At 50.1% G+C, this 16,691-nt stretch overlaps 1 protein-coding gene across 1 annotated transcript in view; it reads left to right on the plus strand.

Annotated features, from left to right (window-relative positions):
* Positions 1 to 16,691, plus strand: part of WASHC4 (WASH complex subunit 4) — a 160,339-nt gene that overhangs the window by 94,285 nt on the left and 49,363 nt on the right. The window contains exon 23 of the mRNA XM_075344739.1: positions 16,453 to 16,527. Coding sequence (XP_075200854.1) covers positions 16,453 to 16,527 — 75 coding nt within the window. The remainder of the gene's footprint in view (positions 1 to 16,452; positions 16,528 to 16,691) is intronic.

Here is a 16,691-nt window from a genome sequence, read left to right on the forward strand (position 1 = left end):
TGCGGGCCCCTGCGGGTTTTTCAGTGGACATCCAGTTCGCCGTGTGACTGCGTGAGCACGGATATTCCTCGGACACAATTTTTACCAGCGGTAAGTCCCTTATATTGTCTTACCCCTTCTCGTAGAGGGCTCCGTGATGAAGGGGCACGCTACCCTGTACTTCACCCGCCTGGGTTCCTCCTGGCTTCTCGTCCCTATCGTGACGCTCCGCAGGGCCTCCACGGTCACTCTACGCAGAGGTCCGCGCTCCACCTATGCCGATCCAGGACTGGTTATCAGCTTCTGTGAGTACCCTCTCTTTACAAAATCTGGTGTCTCCCCGCTACACGGCCTGAGCCTCTAACATCAGGGTACCTACCCGTCGAGAGCTCTGACTCGGGATCAGGAACGCAGATTCGACATCTAGGAAGTCGCTGACTTCCTTTCCGGCTCTCGGGATCGCCCTTTCGGAGATAGGCGAGTCCAGTTTATCCCCTAGGCTACGTCAGGGTAGTCTGGCTACGTAAGGGAAGGGTACATCCCTTTCCCGGCATCGGCTCTGATGCACCAGGACTCGTTCCCTCACGTTAGGTTCGTCAGGGAACCTGTATCCCTACAACAGCCATCTCCGCTTTGCGTGGCTGCGGACCGTCCCAGCTTTCTAAGAGTGCTTGCAGGGATCACGATCCCTACGCATCCCCAGGCTCTCTCTGCCCAGGAACGACCGGGAGACCCAGAGTCTCCCTTCAAGTACCCTCGCCTTGAGGTTTAGACCATCATCATCACTTTTCGCTACTAGGGTAGCTGAGCTACAGGAAGGAGTCCTCCCAGACCCGGCCCGGTCCATCACTCCTCAGGCACGGTATTCGAGCCGTTCAAAGGTTGCTACTCCTCACGCAGGAGCAGTTTCCCTCCTGGCATAGGGTCCTGCGGCTCTTTGCCTCCCGCTCCCGTTTTTTCCCTTCGGTTTTTTGCTATGCGAGTCCTCGACAGCCTGTGGCGGTGTTAGCGATGGTGCACATACCAGATTTCATCCCGGACTCTCCAACGGAACACACTGAAGAGCGGGGACAGGAAGGCTCCGTCTTCGAGAGTGACCGGCCAATTTCCTCCTAGATGACCAATCTTCCCAATCATCCCTGGGAAGATTCCCTTTCCTCCTCTGGAGCTTGTTATCAACCGTCACCAGTCTCCCGTACTAGAGTATGCTACCACACCATTCCTCGGCACGGTCCCGAGGGACACCCCTAGAGTGTCGTCTCCCCTTCAGCATTCCGGACTCGGAGCCATTCGGTTAGCCCGGTTACAATTTCTTCTCTGGGTTGTATTGTCCAGTCAGGTTCCAGTCGGACCATGCCACAGCAGTGATGCGCATCATCCACCAGGAAGACGCAAAGAGCGTCATGGCAAGTGAAGAGGCCAAGAGGTTCTTGCTCTGGGACGGGCTCTTTCATTCGCTAATCTCGGCAGCACATCCCGAGCGTGGACGTTTGGGCGGCCGATTTCCGCGGTACGATAGGTCTCGCGTAGGTAAAGGACTCCAACAGGGATATCAACAGCCAGATCTCTGGCGAAGGAAGACCTACAGTCGTGACTTTTTGGCCTTCCGATCCAACTCTCAAGTCAATGGTGCGTCGAGTACGCCACCTGCTCTGGACTAGAGGACGACGCCCAAGCCCGGTCGTGTTGCCTGTTCAGGTTCTCGTGCATCTTCCCGCTGCGTTCCATGTTCTCGAGGGTTCTCAAGAAGGACCCAGGCAGGCGATAGCTCGGGAGTGGCCCAGGCGAGCATAGCTTCGCATAACTTACTCATCTCCTCGCAGATGCCCCGTGGCTCCTTCCAGACCGCCAGATTCTTCCGTGTCGGGGCCCCCCTAGTCTACCAGGACTCAGGAGTCCCAGGTTCCATGGCCTCACCAGTGGATCCCGGGTGCTGGCTCGGTCAGGTCTGTGAACAAGATGATGGCAGACATTGAGGAGGGCATGGAATCCAGTTCCCTCGCAGATTTATTTCCACGTGGAAAGAGCTCCCCCGGTGGTGTGAGGACCGCATCTTCAGAGACTTTTCACTTTCCGTCAATCAGGGCCTTCGATCAGAGAAACGTCCATCTGGCTCGGCGTTTTTCATCGTTCACTAGAAAAGTGGGACCATAATCCAGTGATGAGTTCGCTCAAGGTACCCCTTTTTTCCCTGCTCCCACCTGTTTTGATAGGTGGGCTCCTTGTGGCCATCTGGTTGTTATAGACGGCATCAGGGCGGACAGCCCTCTCGTAGTCTTTTCTCCCCCTTTTTCCGCTCCGCCAGCAGGATAAGGGGGGGGTTCCAGCCAGAACCCTTCGTTTCTGTCCGAGACACCTCGGCTTTCCTTCCAGAAGAGGTCTTTAGGTTTCGTTTTTGTCGGTTCTAGGCTTCCCTCTCAGCCTGAAAGAGGCATAGTTCGTTCTAGGGCTGGTACGAGCCCTCAGTCTTTCGTGTCGGCAGGACACCATTTTTTTGTCGGTTACACCGACTGTCAGTCCATCCTTCCGCCCTTTCCCAAGAGGCATAGGCCGGCGCAAAGGGCCTGAATATCACATGGATCCTTTCCTCCATATGTGAAGACTATCGCATGAAGGTCGGACTTCCGCCGCGGTCTACCGAGCAAGGGGCACCCTTGCACGATTGGGCTCCGGACGTCGGTCAACCAGGTCCTCTGGTCCACCACCCGATCTAGTCGGCGTACCTTTGCTAGTTTCTAACAGGTTCTCACTCAAGCTTCGGCAGAGGCCAGTCTTGGTGCAAGGTTTGCGGGTGGCAGTGGCACACCTGTAACAACGTAGGCGCTTGTAGGTCCGGGTCAGCCCGGCAAGGGGAAGCGACTTCCTTCCTATCTCCGGTGATGGTTTTCTTCCCACCCAGGGACTGCTTTTGGACGTCCCATGGTCCTGTGTCCCCCAATGAAACGACAGAGAAAGTAGGATTTTTGTGTACTCACCGTAAAATCTCTTTCTCTTAGTCTTCATTGGGGGACACAGCACCCACCCTGCTTGTGTTTTTCGTTATATATGACATGCCTGTTTCCCCAGTGCCCACATTCCCAGGTCACTGGTCACACGACTGTTCGTCATAGTTTTTTACCTTGTTTTTATCCAGGATTGTTTGGCTCTCCTCCTACTGCTTGTGCACTAAACTGATTGAGCCCGCCTCCGGCTCAGGGGTTATACTGCTGGGGAGGAGCTAACTTTTTCTGTTTACTTAGTGTCAGCCTCCTAGTGACAGCAGCATAACCCATGGTCCTGTGTCCCCCAATGAAGACTAAGAGAAAGAGATTTTACGGTGAGTACACAAAAATCCTACTTTTATACCATGCCTGATGAAGAGACCTGAGAAGTCTTGTAACATCAGTTATTTTAGTTAGCCATTAACCCCTTCACGACCGCGGGCCGTAAAATTACGTCCTATTTTAACGTGACTTAACGACCAGGGACGTAATTTTACGGCCTAAACTTCATTTGATTGCCGTGGCCATAGCAACGGCTTTCAAATGATGTCCCCTGCTGTTTCTTACAGCAGGGGACCTTTGCTTGAGCCCAGGGGGAGCGGCATCGCCACCCCCTATCGACGATCGATGTGATTGGCTGTTCAAATCTGAACCGCCAACCACATCGATCGCACTAATTTCGGCAAAAATAATGCCCGAATTAGTGCGATCCTGTGAGATCCAGCTATGACATGCCGCAGCTGCTGCAGCATATCATAGGTGGACCTCAAACATGCCGCCCCCAGCCCCTGCAGCACTGATTGGAGCGATCGTGCTATGACGCGCAATCGCTCCAATCAGTGTGCAGTGGGGCGGTCTGATCTGCCGGTGGCCGCCCTCCTCAGGCCTGTGCTGGCCTGCGAGCCCTCCCCCAACATGTCTGCAGCGTGCAGTGGCTGGTACTTGTGGTACCACGCCACCGCTGCTGCTGCCGCCGCCGCCGTCGCTGAGGTCACGCTGCTGCTGCTGCACGTGAGTACTGTGCTCCCTTTGCAGCCCGTGCGCGCTCCCGTGGTGCCCCTGCGCGCTGCCGTGTTAGCCCCTGCCCGTGCCCCCCTGCGATCTGCCCCCCCCGACATCCCGATCTGCTCCCCCCCAACCCCCCCCCCCCCCGACATCCCGATCTGCTCCCCCCGCGATCTGACTGCCTCCCCCATTATCTCTATTCTGCTTCTGCAGCTCCCTCTCCGGTCTCCCCCTCTGCTCTCCCCCCCCTGCTCTCCCCCCCCCCTCTGCTCTCGCCCCCCTCTGCTCTCAACCCCCCCTCTGCTCTCAACCCCCCCGCTGCTCTCCCCCCCCTCTCCCCCGACGTCCTCTTACCTGTCTTCACCGGCCTGATCACATCTGCGTCCATCGCTGGGTCCTTCCTGGGCATTCTGCTGATCTGCCTGCTGCTCCTGTAAAGCTGTCCATCTCTCTGCCATCTGTTCCTCTGCAGCTCTTCTGGTCAGTGATCCTCCTGCTAGTCCTCTGGGTACTGTGAGTATAACTTTTTTTTTTTTTTCCCGTATCCCCTGTCCATTTTTACACCTCATCCGTCCGTGCGTCCCGCCAAGCGCTGATCAGGGATGCAGATAACGGATCGGCATCCCTGCTCAATTTTTGGCGTGACTTTTTTTTCCGTATCCCCGACGCTTTTTGTATCGCATCCGTCCGTGCGTCCCGCCAAGCGCTGATCAGGGATGCAGATAACGGATCGGCATCCCTGCTCAATTTTTGGCGTGACTTTTTTCCGTATTTGCGACGCTTTTTGTATTGCATCCGTCCGTGCGTCCCGCCAAGCGCTGATCAGGGATGCACATAACGGATCGGCATCCATGGTCAATTTTTGGCGTGACTTTTTTCCGTATTCACGACGCTTTTTGTATCGCATCCGTCCGTGCGTCCCGCCGAGCGCTGATCAGGGATGCAGATAACGGATCTGCATCCGTGGTCAGTTTTTGGCGTGACTTTTTTCCGTATTCACGACGCTTTTTGTATTGCATCCGTCCGTGCGTCCCGCCAAGCGCTGATCAGGGATGCACATAACGGATCGGCATCCCTGCTCAATTTTTGGCGTGACTTTTTTCTTTTTCGCTCCTAATTGGGAGACCCAGACAGTGGGTGTATAGCTACTGCCTCTGGAGGCCGCACAAAGAACTACACTTAAAAGTGTAAGGCCCCTCCCCTTCTGGCTATACACCCTCCCGTAGGAGTACGGATTCCTCAGTTTTAGCTTTGTGCGCAGGAGGTCAGACACGCACGCATAGCTCCATTGTTTTTAGTCAGCAGCAGCTGCTGACTATGTCGGATGGAAGAAAAGAGGGTCTATACAGACTCCCAGCATGCTCCCTTCTCACCCCACTGTATGTCGGAGGTGTTTGTAAGGTTGAGGTACCCATTGCGGGTACGGCGGCAGGAGCCCACATGCTGATTCCTTCCCCATCCCTTTTTACAGGGCTCTGGGTGAAGTGGGATTTACCGGTCTCCAGGCACTGAGACCGTGCTCCATCTACAGCCCCTGGAGAAGATGCTGGATGGAGCGGAGTACATCAGGGACATGGCCCTGCTTCCTCAAGGTACTCTGTGTCCCCGTGCATTTGGCGCTCACACCGCAGCATGCTGGGTGTTGTAGTGCGCCGGGGGACATCAGCGCTGCGGCGCTTGTGCCATGGCCTCATTCAGCTTCGCTGAAGCAGGCACACTTATGGGAATCGGTCGCGCCGGCCGCTGGGACTGCGGCGCGGCTGGCACTTGTAGTGCGCCGGGGACTTCAGCGCGGCCTGCGCTTTTACGGCGGCCGCGCTGATAACTAGAGTCCCCGGCTTTTGCGGCCTGCTTCCGTTCGTTCCCGCCCCCAGACCTGCCAGTCAGGAGAGGGGCGGGACGCTGGCCACTTCTAGGAATCGGTCGCGCCGGCCGCTGGGACAGCGGCGCGGCTGGCACTTGTGGTGCGCCGGGGACTTCAGCGCGGCCCGCGCTTTTACGGCGGCCGCGCTGATAACTCGGGTCCCCGGCTTTTGCGGCCTGCTTCCGTTCGTTCCCGCCCCCAGACCTGCCAGTCAGGAGAGGGGCGGGACGCTGGCCAAGGCATCAGCGCTGAGGGCTGGAGTCGTTTTTACATACTCCAGCCCTCACAGTCGGCACAGAGGGGACACTGTTTCCCGCACTTTTGTTTGGGAAACTCCCACGGACCGCCCCTCTCCACAGACGCCGGCAGCCATTCCTGCTGAACACGCTGGGCTGCAGAGGGGAGCCGGGGAGACCCAGACAAGGAATTCTGCGCCTCTTACCCGCTATTCAGCGGGCGGTAAGCAGCCCTCAGGGCTCACCCCCTCTTGTGCCAGTAGTATTCTTAGTATTTTGTTTCTACAAATACTTGGTATTACATAGCGCTGGTCGCCCTTTGGCTATAGACTCTCTCACATTGCAGAGAGCCAGCAGCATGTCGTCCGTAAAACGCAAGGGTGCCAAAGCACAGACATTATATGCTTCCTGCACCGCATGTGGGACTTTTCTACCGGCAGGCTCCACGGACCCCCATTGTGTGCAGTGCTCGGCCCCTGCGGCGCTTGCACAGTCGGGACCTCTGCTGGACGTGACCCAGGGTGTACCACCTGTGAATGCTGTCCAGGTGACAGGAACTGAGTTTGCAGCTTTTGCTGACAGAATGTCTCTCACTATGTCACAAATTCTTGACACATTGCGAGCTAGGCCTGTACTTCAGGCCACGGACACTGTGCAATCATTGCCCCCTGGTCCACCTCGGCTCAATTACCTCCAAGCTCCGGGACGGGCATCTACACCTCAGGGTGAAGACTCTGACTCGGACGATGGCCCCGGGCAGCCTAAGCGGGCTCGCTATGACGGGCCTTCACATTCATCTCAATGGTCAGGATCCCAGCGAGATGAATCTATGGGTGATGAGGCGGACGTAACTGATCAAGATTCTGATCCTGGGACCGCTCTCAATCTAGATACACCAGATGGTGACGCCATAGTTAATGATCTTATATTTAACATCAATAAGATGTTAAATATTTCCCCACCAGCTCCTCTTGTAGAGGAGTCAGCTTCGCAGCACGAGAGAATCCATTTCAGATACCCTAAGCGTACATTAAGCACTTTTCTGGACCACGCTGACTTTAGAGACGCAATCCAGAAACCCCACGCTTATCCTGAAAGGCGTTTTCCTAAACGGCTTAAAGATACACGCTACCCTTTTCCCACTGAAGTGGTCAAGGGTTGGACCCAGTGTCCAAAAGTGGATCCTCCAATTTCCAGGCTTGCAGCTAGATCCTTGGTTGCAGTTGAAGATGGAGCGGCACTTAAAGATGCCACTGACAGGCAGATGGAGCTCTGGCTGAAATCCATCTATGAAGCGATTGGAGCGTCATTAGCGCCTTCTTTTGCGGCCGTATGGGCACTCCAAGCTATCACGGCCGGGCTTGCGCGAGTCGACTCAGTCACACGTGCATTTGCCCCGCAGGTAGCACCATTGACCTCGCAAATGGCGGCATTCGCGTCGTACGCGATTAATGCTGTTCTTGACGCTACAAGCCGCACGGCAGTGGCGTCAGCCAACTCCGTTGTTTTGCGTAGGGCCCTGTGGTTGAGACATTGGAAAGCAGATTCTCATTCCAAGAAGTGCTTAACCAATTTGCCTTTTTCTCGTGACCGATTGTTTGGAGAGCGTTTGGATGAAATCATCAAACACTCCAAGGGTAAGGACTCTTCCTTACCGCAACACAGACAAAACAAACCCCAACAGAGGAGGGGTCAGTCTGGTTATCGGTCCTTTCGAGGACCGGGCAGGTCCCAATTCGCCTCGTCAAAAAAGACTCAAAAAGACCAGAGACGCTCAGATTCTTGGAGGTCTCAGTCACGCCCAAAAAGACCAGCCGGAGGAACCGTTGCCAAGACGGCGTCCTCCTGACTTGCGGTCTCCGATTCCCACACCCGCGGTCGGTGGGAGGCTGTCCCACTTTGGCGACATTTGGCTGACAAGCGTCAAAGACCGTTGGGTGAGAGATATTCTGTCTCACGGGTACAGGATAGAGTTCAATTCTCGTCCGCCAACTCGTTTCTTCAGAACTTCTCCACCACCAGACCGAGCCGATGCTCTGTTGCAGGCGGTGGCCGCTCTAAAGGCGGAAGGAGTGGTGACCTCCGTCCCTCTTCAGGAACAAGGTCACGGTTTTTACTCCAATCTGTTTGTGGTCCCAAAAAAGGACGGATCGTATCGGCCCGTCCTGGATCTAAAGTTGCTCAACAGACACGTAAAAGTCAGGAGGTTCCGGATGGAATCCCTACGCTCCGTCATAGCCTCAATGTCTCAAGGAGATTTTCTAGCATCAATAGATATCAAGGATGCGTATCTCCACGTGCCGATTGCACCAGAGCATCAGCGTTTCCTACGCTTCGTCATACACGACGAGCACCTACAGTTCGTAGCGTTACCTTTCGGTCTGGCAACAGCCCCCCGGGTCTTCACCAAAGTCATGGCAGCAGTAGTAGCTGTTCTGCACTCGCAGGGTCACTCGGTCATCCCGTATCTAGACGACCTGCTTATAAAGGCACCCTCTCAAGAGGCATGCCAACACAGTCTGAAGGTGGCGCTAGACACTCTCCAGACTTTCGGGTGGATTATCAACTTTCCAAAGTCTCATCTAACCCCGACCCAATCTCTGACTTATCTTGGCATGGAGTTTCATACTCTATCAGCGATAGTGAGGCTTCCACTGGACAAGCAGTGCTCGCTACGGACTGGAGTGCAATCTCTCCTTCAGAGCCAGTCGCACTCACTGAGGCGCCTCATGCATTTCCTAGGAAAGATGGTAGCAGCAATGGAGGCAGTCCCGTTCGCGCAGTTTCATCTGCGCCCTCTCCAATGGGACATTCTGCGCCAATGGGATGGGAAATCGACGTCCCTCGACAGGACTGTCTCCCTCTCTCAGACTGCCAAGGACTCTCTACGTTGGTGGCTTCTCCCCAACTCATTGTCACAGGGAAAGTCGTTCCTTCCCCCGTCCTGGGCAGTGGTCACGACAGATGCGAGCCTATCAGGGTGGGGAGCGGTGTTTCTCCACCACAGGGCTCAGGGGACGTGGACTCAGGAAGAGTCCACCCTGCAGATCAATGTTCTGGAAATCAGAGCAATCTATCTTGCTCTGCGAGCCTTCCAACAATGGCTGGAAGGCAAGCAGATTCGGATTCAGTCGGACAATTCCACGGCGGTGGCGTACATCAACCACCAAGGGGGAACACGCAGTCGCCAAGCTTTTCAAGAAGTCCAGCGGATTTTGATGTGGGTGGAAAGCAGAGCGTCCACCATATCCGCAGTTCACATCCCAGGCGTGGAAAACTGGGAAGCAGACTTTCTCAGTCGCCAGGGCATGGACGCAGGAGAATGGTCCCTTCACCCGGACGTGTTTCAACAGATCTGTTGCCGCTGAGGGACGCCGGACGTCGACCTGATGGCGTCACGGCACAACAACAAGGTCCCAGTTTTCATGGCACGGTCTCACGATCACCGAGCGCTGGCGGCAGACGCCTTGGTTCAGGATTGGTCGCAATTCCGACTCCCCTATGTGTTCCCACCTCTAGCATTGTTACCCAGAGTTCTCCGGAAAATCAAGTCCGACTGCCATCGAGCCATACTCGTCGCTCCAGATTGGCCAAGAAGGTCGTGGTACCCGGATCTGTGGCATCTCACGGTAGGCCAACCGTGGACACTACCAAACCGTCCAGATTTGCTGTCTCAAGGGCCGTTTTTCCATCTGAATTCTGCGGCCCTGAACCTGACTGTGTGGCCATTGAGTCCTGGATCCTAGCGGCCTCAGGTTTATCTCAGGGAGTTGTTGCCACAATGAGACAAGCTAGAAAACCATCCTCAGCTAAGATCTATCACAGGACGTGGAAGATATTCTTAGCGTGGTGCTTGGCTCAAGGGTTTTCTCCCTGGCCATTTGCATTGCCAATTTTTCTTTCCTTCCTGCAGTCTGGGTTGGAAAAAGGTTTGTCGCTTAGCTCGCTTAAGGGTCAAGTCTCCGCACTATCTGTATTCTTTCAGAAGCGCTTGGCACGGCTTTCTAAAGTACGCACGTTTCTCCAAGGAGTTTGTCATATCGTTCCTCCTTACAGACGGCCATTGGAACCCTGGGATCTGAACAAGGTTCTCCTTGCTCTCCAGAAGCCGCCTTTCGAGCCTTTGAAAGAGGTTTCCCTTTCTCGGCTTTCACAAAAGGTAGTTTTTCTTGTGGCGGTCACGTCTCTTCGAAGAGTGTCCGAGCTAGCGGCGTTATCTTGCAAATCTCCCTTCCTGGTGTTTCACCAAGACAAGGTAGTACTGCGTCCAATTCCAGAGTTTTCTCCCAAGGTGGTTTCTTCCTTTCATCTCAATCAGGATATCACTTTGCCATCTTTGTGTCCGCATCCAGTTCACCAATTTGAAAAGGGTTTACATCTGTTGGACCTGGTGAGAGCACTCAGGATTTACATTTCTCGCACGGCGCCTCTACGCCGTTCTGATGCGCTCTTTGTCCTAGTCGCTGGTCAGCATAAGGGATCGCAAGCTTCCAAATCCACCCTGGCGCGGTGGATCAAGGAACCAATTCTTCACACATACCGTTCTGCTGGGCTTCCGATTCCATCTGGACTGAAGGCCCATTCTACCAGAGCCGTTGGTGCGTCCTGGGCATTGCGGCATCAGGCTACGGCTCAGCAAGTGTGCCAGGCGGCTACCTGGTCGAGTCTGCACACGTTTACCAAACACTATCAAGTGCATACCTACGCTTCGGCAGATGCCAGCCTAGGTAGACAGGTCCTTCAGGCGGCGGTGGCCCACCTGTAGGAAGAGGCTGTCTAACAGCCCGTTCATGTGGTATCTTTTTACCCACCCAGGGACTGCTTTTGGACGTCCCACTGTCTGGGTCTCCCAATTAGGAGCGAAAAAGAAGAAGGGAATTTTGTTTACTTACCGTAAATTCCTTTTCTTCTAGCTCCAATTGGGAGACCCAGCACCCGCCCTATTTGTTCTTAGGGTTTCGTTTTTCGGGTGCACATGTTGTTCATGTTGTTTCTTAAGTTCTCCGATCTTGTTATCGGATTGAATTTGTTTTTGAAACTGTTATTGGCTTTCCTCCTTCTTGCTTTGGTACTAAAACTGAGGAATCCGTACTCCTACGGGAGGGTGTATAGCCAGAAGGGGAGGGGCCTTACACTTTTAAGTGTAGTTCTTTGTGCGGCCTCCAGAGGCAGTAGCTATACACCCACTGTCTGGGTCTCCCAATTGGAGCTAGAAGAAAAGGAATTTACGGTAAGTAAACAAAATTCCCTTCTTTTCCGTATTTGCGACGCTTTTTGTATCGCATCCGTCCGTGCGTCCCGCCGAACGCTGATCAGGTATGCAGATAACGGATCTGCATCCGTGGTCAGTTTTTGGCGTGACTTTTTTCCGTATTCACGACGCTTTTTGTATCACATCCGTCCGTGCGTCCCGCCGAGCGCTGATCAGGGATGCAGATAACGGATCTGCATCCGTGGTCAGTTTTTGGCGTGACTTTTTTCCGTATTCACGACGCTTTTTGTATTGCATCTGTCCGTGCGTCCCGCCAAGCGCTGATCAGGGATGCACATAACGGATCGGCATCCCTGCTCAATTTTTGGCGTGACTTTTTTCCGTATTTGCGATGCTTTTTGTATCGCATCCGTCCGTGCGTCCCGCCAAGCGCTGATCAGGGATGCAGATAACGGATCTGCATCCGTGGTCAGTTTTTGGCGTGACTTTTTTCCGTATTCACGACGCTTTTTGTATCACATCCGTCCATGCGTCCCGCCGAGCGCTGATCAGGGATGCACATAACGTATCTGCATCCATGGTCAATTTTTGGCGTGACTTTTTTTTTTACGTATCCCCCGACGCTTTTTTTTATCGCATCCGACCGTGCGTCCTGCAGCGGCCGATCAGTGCACTGCGTCTGTGCGTTTGAAAAGTCAAATGGCGCTCCTTCTCTTCTGAGCCACGCCATGCGCTCAAACAATTACTTTCCACCACATATGAGGTATCTGCGTACTCAGGAGAAATTGCACAATACGTTTTATGGTGCATTTTTTCATGTTACCCTTGTGAAAAAAAAAGCTACCTAGTTGAAGCAACCGTTTTGTGGTAAAAAAAAATAATTTTCTTTTCACGGCTCAACGCTATAAACTTCTGTGAAGCCCCCAGGTGTTCAAAGTGCTCACCAAACATCTAGAAAAATTATTTGAGGGCTCTAGTTTCCAAAATGGTGTCACTTGTGGGGGATCTCCACTGTTTAGGCACCATAGGGGGTCTCCAAACGTGACATGGCGTCCGCTAATGATTCTAACCAATTTTGTTGTCAAATGGCGCTCCTTCTCTTCTGAGCCCTGCCATGCGCCCAAACAATTACTTTCCACCACATATGAGGTATCTGCGTACTCAGGAGAAAATGCACAATACATTTTATGGTGCATTTTTTCCTGATAGCCTTGTGAAAAAAAAATCTACCTAGTTGAAGCAACAGTTTTGTGGTAAAAAATTTTTTTTTTCTTTTCACGGCTCAACGTTATAAACTTCTGTGAAGCCCCCAGGTGTTCAAAGTGCTCATCAAACATCTAGAAAAAATATTTGAGGGCTCTAGTTTCCAAAATGGGGTCACTTGTGGGGGAGCTCCATTGTTTAGGCACCTCAGGGGGTCTTCAAACCTGACATGGCGTCCGCTAATTAGTGCAGCTAATTTTGCATTCAAATGGCGCTCCTTGCCTTTCGAGCACTGCCGTGTGTCCAAACATTTGATTTCCACCACATATGAGGTATCTGCGTACTCAGGAGAAAATGGACAATACATTTTATGTTGCATTTTTTCCCGATACCCTTGTGAAAAAAAAAGCTACCTAGTTGAAGCAACAGTTTTGTGGTAAAACATTTTTTTTTTCTTTTCACGGCTCAACGTTATAAATTTCTGTGAAGCCCCCAGGTGTTCAAAGTGCTCATCAAACATCTAGAAAAAATATTTGAGGGCTCTAGTTTCCAAAATGGGGTCACTTGTGGGGGAGCTCCATTGTTTAGGCACCTCAGGGAGTCTTCAAACCCGACATGGCGTCCGCTAATGAGTGCAGCTAATTTTGTGTTCAAAAATTCAAATGGCGCTCCTTCCCTTCCGAGCTCTGCCGTGCGCCCAAACAATTGATTTTTACCCCATATGGGGTATCAGCGTACTCAGGAGAAAATGCACAATAAATTGTAGGGTGCACTTTCTCTTTTCTCCCTTGTAAAAATGAAAATTTTATGGCTAAAGTAACATTTTTGTGTTAAAAAGTAAAATTTTCATTTTTTCCTTCCACATTGCTTTGGTTCCTGTGACGCACCTAAAGGGTTAATAAACTTCTTGGATGTGGTTTTGAGCAGAGTGAGGGGTGCAGTTTTTAGAATGGGGTCACTTTTGGGTATTTTCTGTCACCTCGGCCTCTCAAAGTCACTTCAAATGTGATGTGGTCCCTAAAAAAAATATTTTGTAAATTTTGTTGGAAAAATTAGAAATTGCTGATGAACTTTGACCCCTTCTAACTTCCTAACGAAAAAAAAATTTCTTTCGAAAATTGCGCTGATGTAAAGTTGACAAGTGGGAAATGTTATTTAGTAACTATTTTGTGTGACATATCTCTCAGATTTATGGGCATAAATTTTCAAAGTTTGAAAATTGCGAAATTTTCCAAATTTTCACACAATTTCCTAAATTTTCACAAATAAACGCAAAAAGTATCGGCCTAAATTTACCACTGACATGAAGTACAATATGTCACGAAAAAACAATCTCAGAATCGCCAGGATCCGTTGAAGCGTTCCAGAGTTATAACCTGTCAAAGTGACACTGGTCAGAATTGCAAAAAATGGCCCGGTCATTAGGGTGTTTTAGTGGCCGGGGGTGAAGGGGTTAAAAGGTATCAGAACTACAAGATTATAATTTTGTCTCTCACTGAGAGCAATCAATCAATTTTCAACTGGCTAACCTGGTACCAGAACATTTTTCTTTTAAGTAAATGGAGGATACCAGAATGTACTGCACATCTATGGAACTTTAAGATCCTCTGAAGAAACTGGCACAACTGGACAGCGACATCTTTTTAAACAGATGTAAGAAAGAACATTTAATACCCAAAGGACTAAACGTAAAGAATCCTATTCAGAACACCTATAATGCTCATTATTCACAACACCTCTACTTCAGAACTTCGGAGAGGCTACGGAATCACCTTATTCATGTTTTCTACGGCACCAAGAAAAAGGTCCAAATGGAAATATAAACTTTAAGGAGTAAATTTACTGGAAACGTTCAGCCAAAAATGCAAAATTATTACGCAACACTGAAGTCGTACCTAATAGCCAACAAGAAAAAGAAACTCCACATACTGTGACTGAAAGCAGGATTCTTCTCAAGCACCAGTAAAGTTCCTCCTAAACACAGCAGTAAGGAGCAAAACTGCAAGAAGGACACAGGTACAGTCAGCTTTGTTATTAATTTATCGTCCCACAAACCCACTAATCTAGAACTCAGTATGATTTCCAGAGATCTCACATTTTGTCCTACAAAACAGCTTTGTAGTGACATGGAACAATACTTCAGGAAACTGAGACTGAAGGAGTTCCTTTGATGGTAATGAAGACTTGAGGCTTCTAAATAGCCAAATTCAAGACAGACTAGTGAACAAGAAAAACTCTGGACACTCCTCCTGGCTGCAACACCATTCTAGATCAATATATTAACTTATTTAGATATTCAGTACAGTCCACGGTATTGGACAAAAAAGCAAAGGAAACCTCTAATATCAGTGTGCAGGAGAGAAGGTCAATTCACAGCCTTAAAAAAAAAAAGTCGGCAGATAAAGGTGGTGCCAGTTTTCCTGAATACGACGGACTACATTAAGGAAGCACACAGACAGTTGATGGATATAGAGTACTACACCAAACTGAATGATGACCCAATCCCCAAATAAATGAGGGTCCTTCTGGACTTAACACTTGAGAATCCTAGGATGAGAATTTTCTATATGTTTTCCATGATTCATAAGCCAGGTAACCCAGGGAGGTCCAGCATCTCAGGGGTGGGAACACTCACTGAAAAAATCTCTGAGAGGGTAGAAAATGTCCTTAAACCGCTGGTAAGGAAGCCAGCCAGCTATATACAGGACACCACTGACCTTTTTTAAAAAAAAAGCGAACTACTATAGGTGCCAAGCGTGCCACCATGAATCTTAGCCACCATGAATGTGTAATCCTTCTACTCGAACATCCCACATGAAGATGGACTAACTGCCTGCCAAATGTCTCTTGAAGCTAACTGGATCCCTTCTTGAGTCTCACACACAACTTTTTCTCTTTTGCAGAGAAGCTATATCTACAACGCACCGGAACTGCTTTGGGCAGCAAAATCGCACCCCAGTATGCCAACCTTTTTCATGGCTAAACCGAAAAATAACTTAACATCCTGCTCCATCTACCCATTGGCCTATTTCCGTTCCATCGATGACATCTTAATAAATCTGGCCTGAGTCTAAACATAAACTTCTAAAATTCCATGCATTTTATCCTACCATGAACTTGACATTAGATTACTCAAAAAGGCAATTTCCTGGATACCACCATAAAGATTATCACTGTTGAAATGTTAAGTTATTAAGGAGAAAGAAATGAATGTTTTATAACGATGTACATTTATTGCTTCTTATATGGTGGATATATGACTTTATACGTTAATAAAAATTTAATAGTTCAATCTAGACACTGGTGTATCGGAAACCAATTGACCAGCCTACATACCTCAGATGGGTCCACTTCCACGAAGCACATTAAAAAGTCCATTGTCTACAGAAAGGCCCTATATTCATATATATAGCTATAATCATATATGCTATAATCATATCTGTTCCTGCCCAGCAGACAGGGATTAACAATTAACACATCTTAAATTAACATTTTTAAACAAAGGCTACCACCCAACCTCCATTGATAATCAGATCATTAGAGTAACAAAAACCCCTAGAAGTCAACTGCTTCTATACAAAGAAAAAGAGGAAAATAATCATGTACTTCTGCTGGTGACCTACAACCCACAGCTTGAGGAACTGCGAAAAATGGCTAAGAAACTTCACCCTGTGCTACACAAGGATGACCGTTAACCATATTCAAAGATCCTCCCTTGTTATGTTACAGGCAAAGTCAAACCAGAAAAGGAAATCAATAATGCTTATACACCATTACATTGATCTTTTATTTTGCAATCCATTCTAATTTTGATGAGACAACTTATTTTTTAACCTCAGGATTTTGGGCAGATATTCTCAAATACTACACAAATGTGTGGATCCTTTCTTTAGAGAGCTGGTTGGAGCTTGTGTAACAAAATACCTGTTGAACATTGCTAACCACAATTAATGATCTTTTTCTTAATTGTAGGGTTTGGATGTTCTGGAGATCATGAGGAACATCCATGTATTTGTATCCCGCTACTTGTACAACCTCAATAACCAGGTATGAGATTGCTGGTTTGTTTTCCACCATATTTCTTGTGCAGCTCCTTGTAATTGTCTTCATAGCAGACCGGTGTTGAAGCTCAACTTCTGTTTACATGCACTTCTTTGGCCATAAATTTGTCCAGATTTACCAGTTTGATGACATATTTTTTATTTTTCACA

Source organism: Anomaloglossus baeobatrachus, chromosome 4, assembly GCF_048569485.1.
Source record: "Anomaloglossus baeobatrachus isolate aAnoBae1 chromosome 4, aAnoBae1.hap1, whole genome shotgun sequence".
Taxonomy (NCBI): Eukaryota; Metazoa; Chordata; class Amphibia; order Anura; family Aromobatidae; genus Anomaloglossus; species Anomaloglossus baeobatrachus.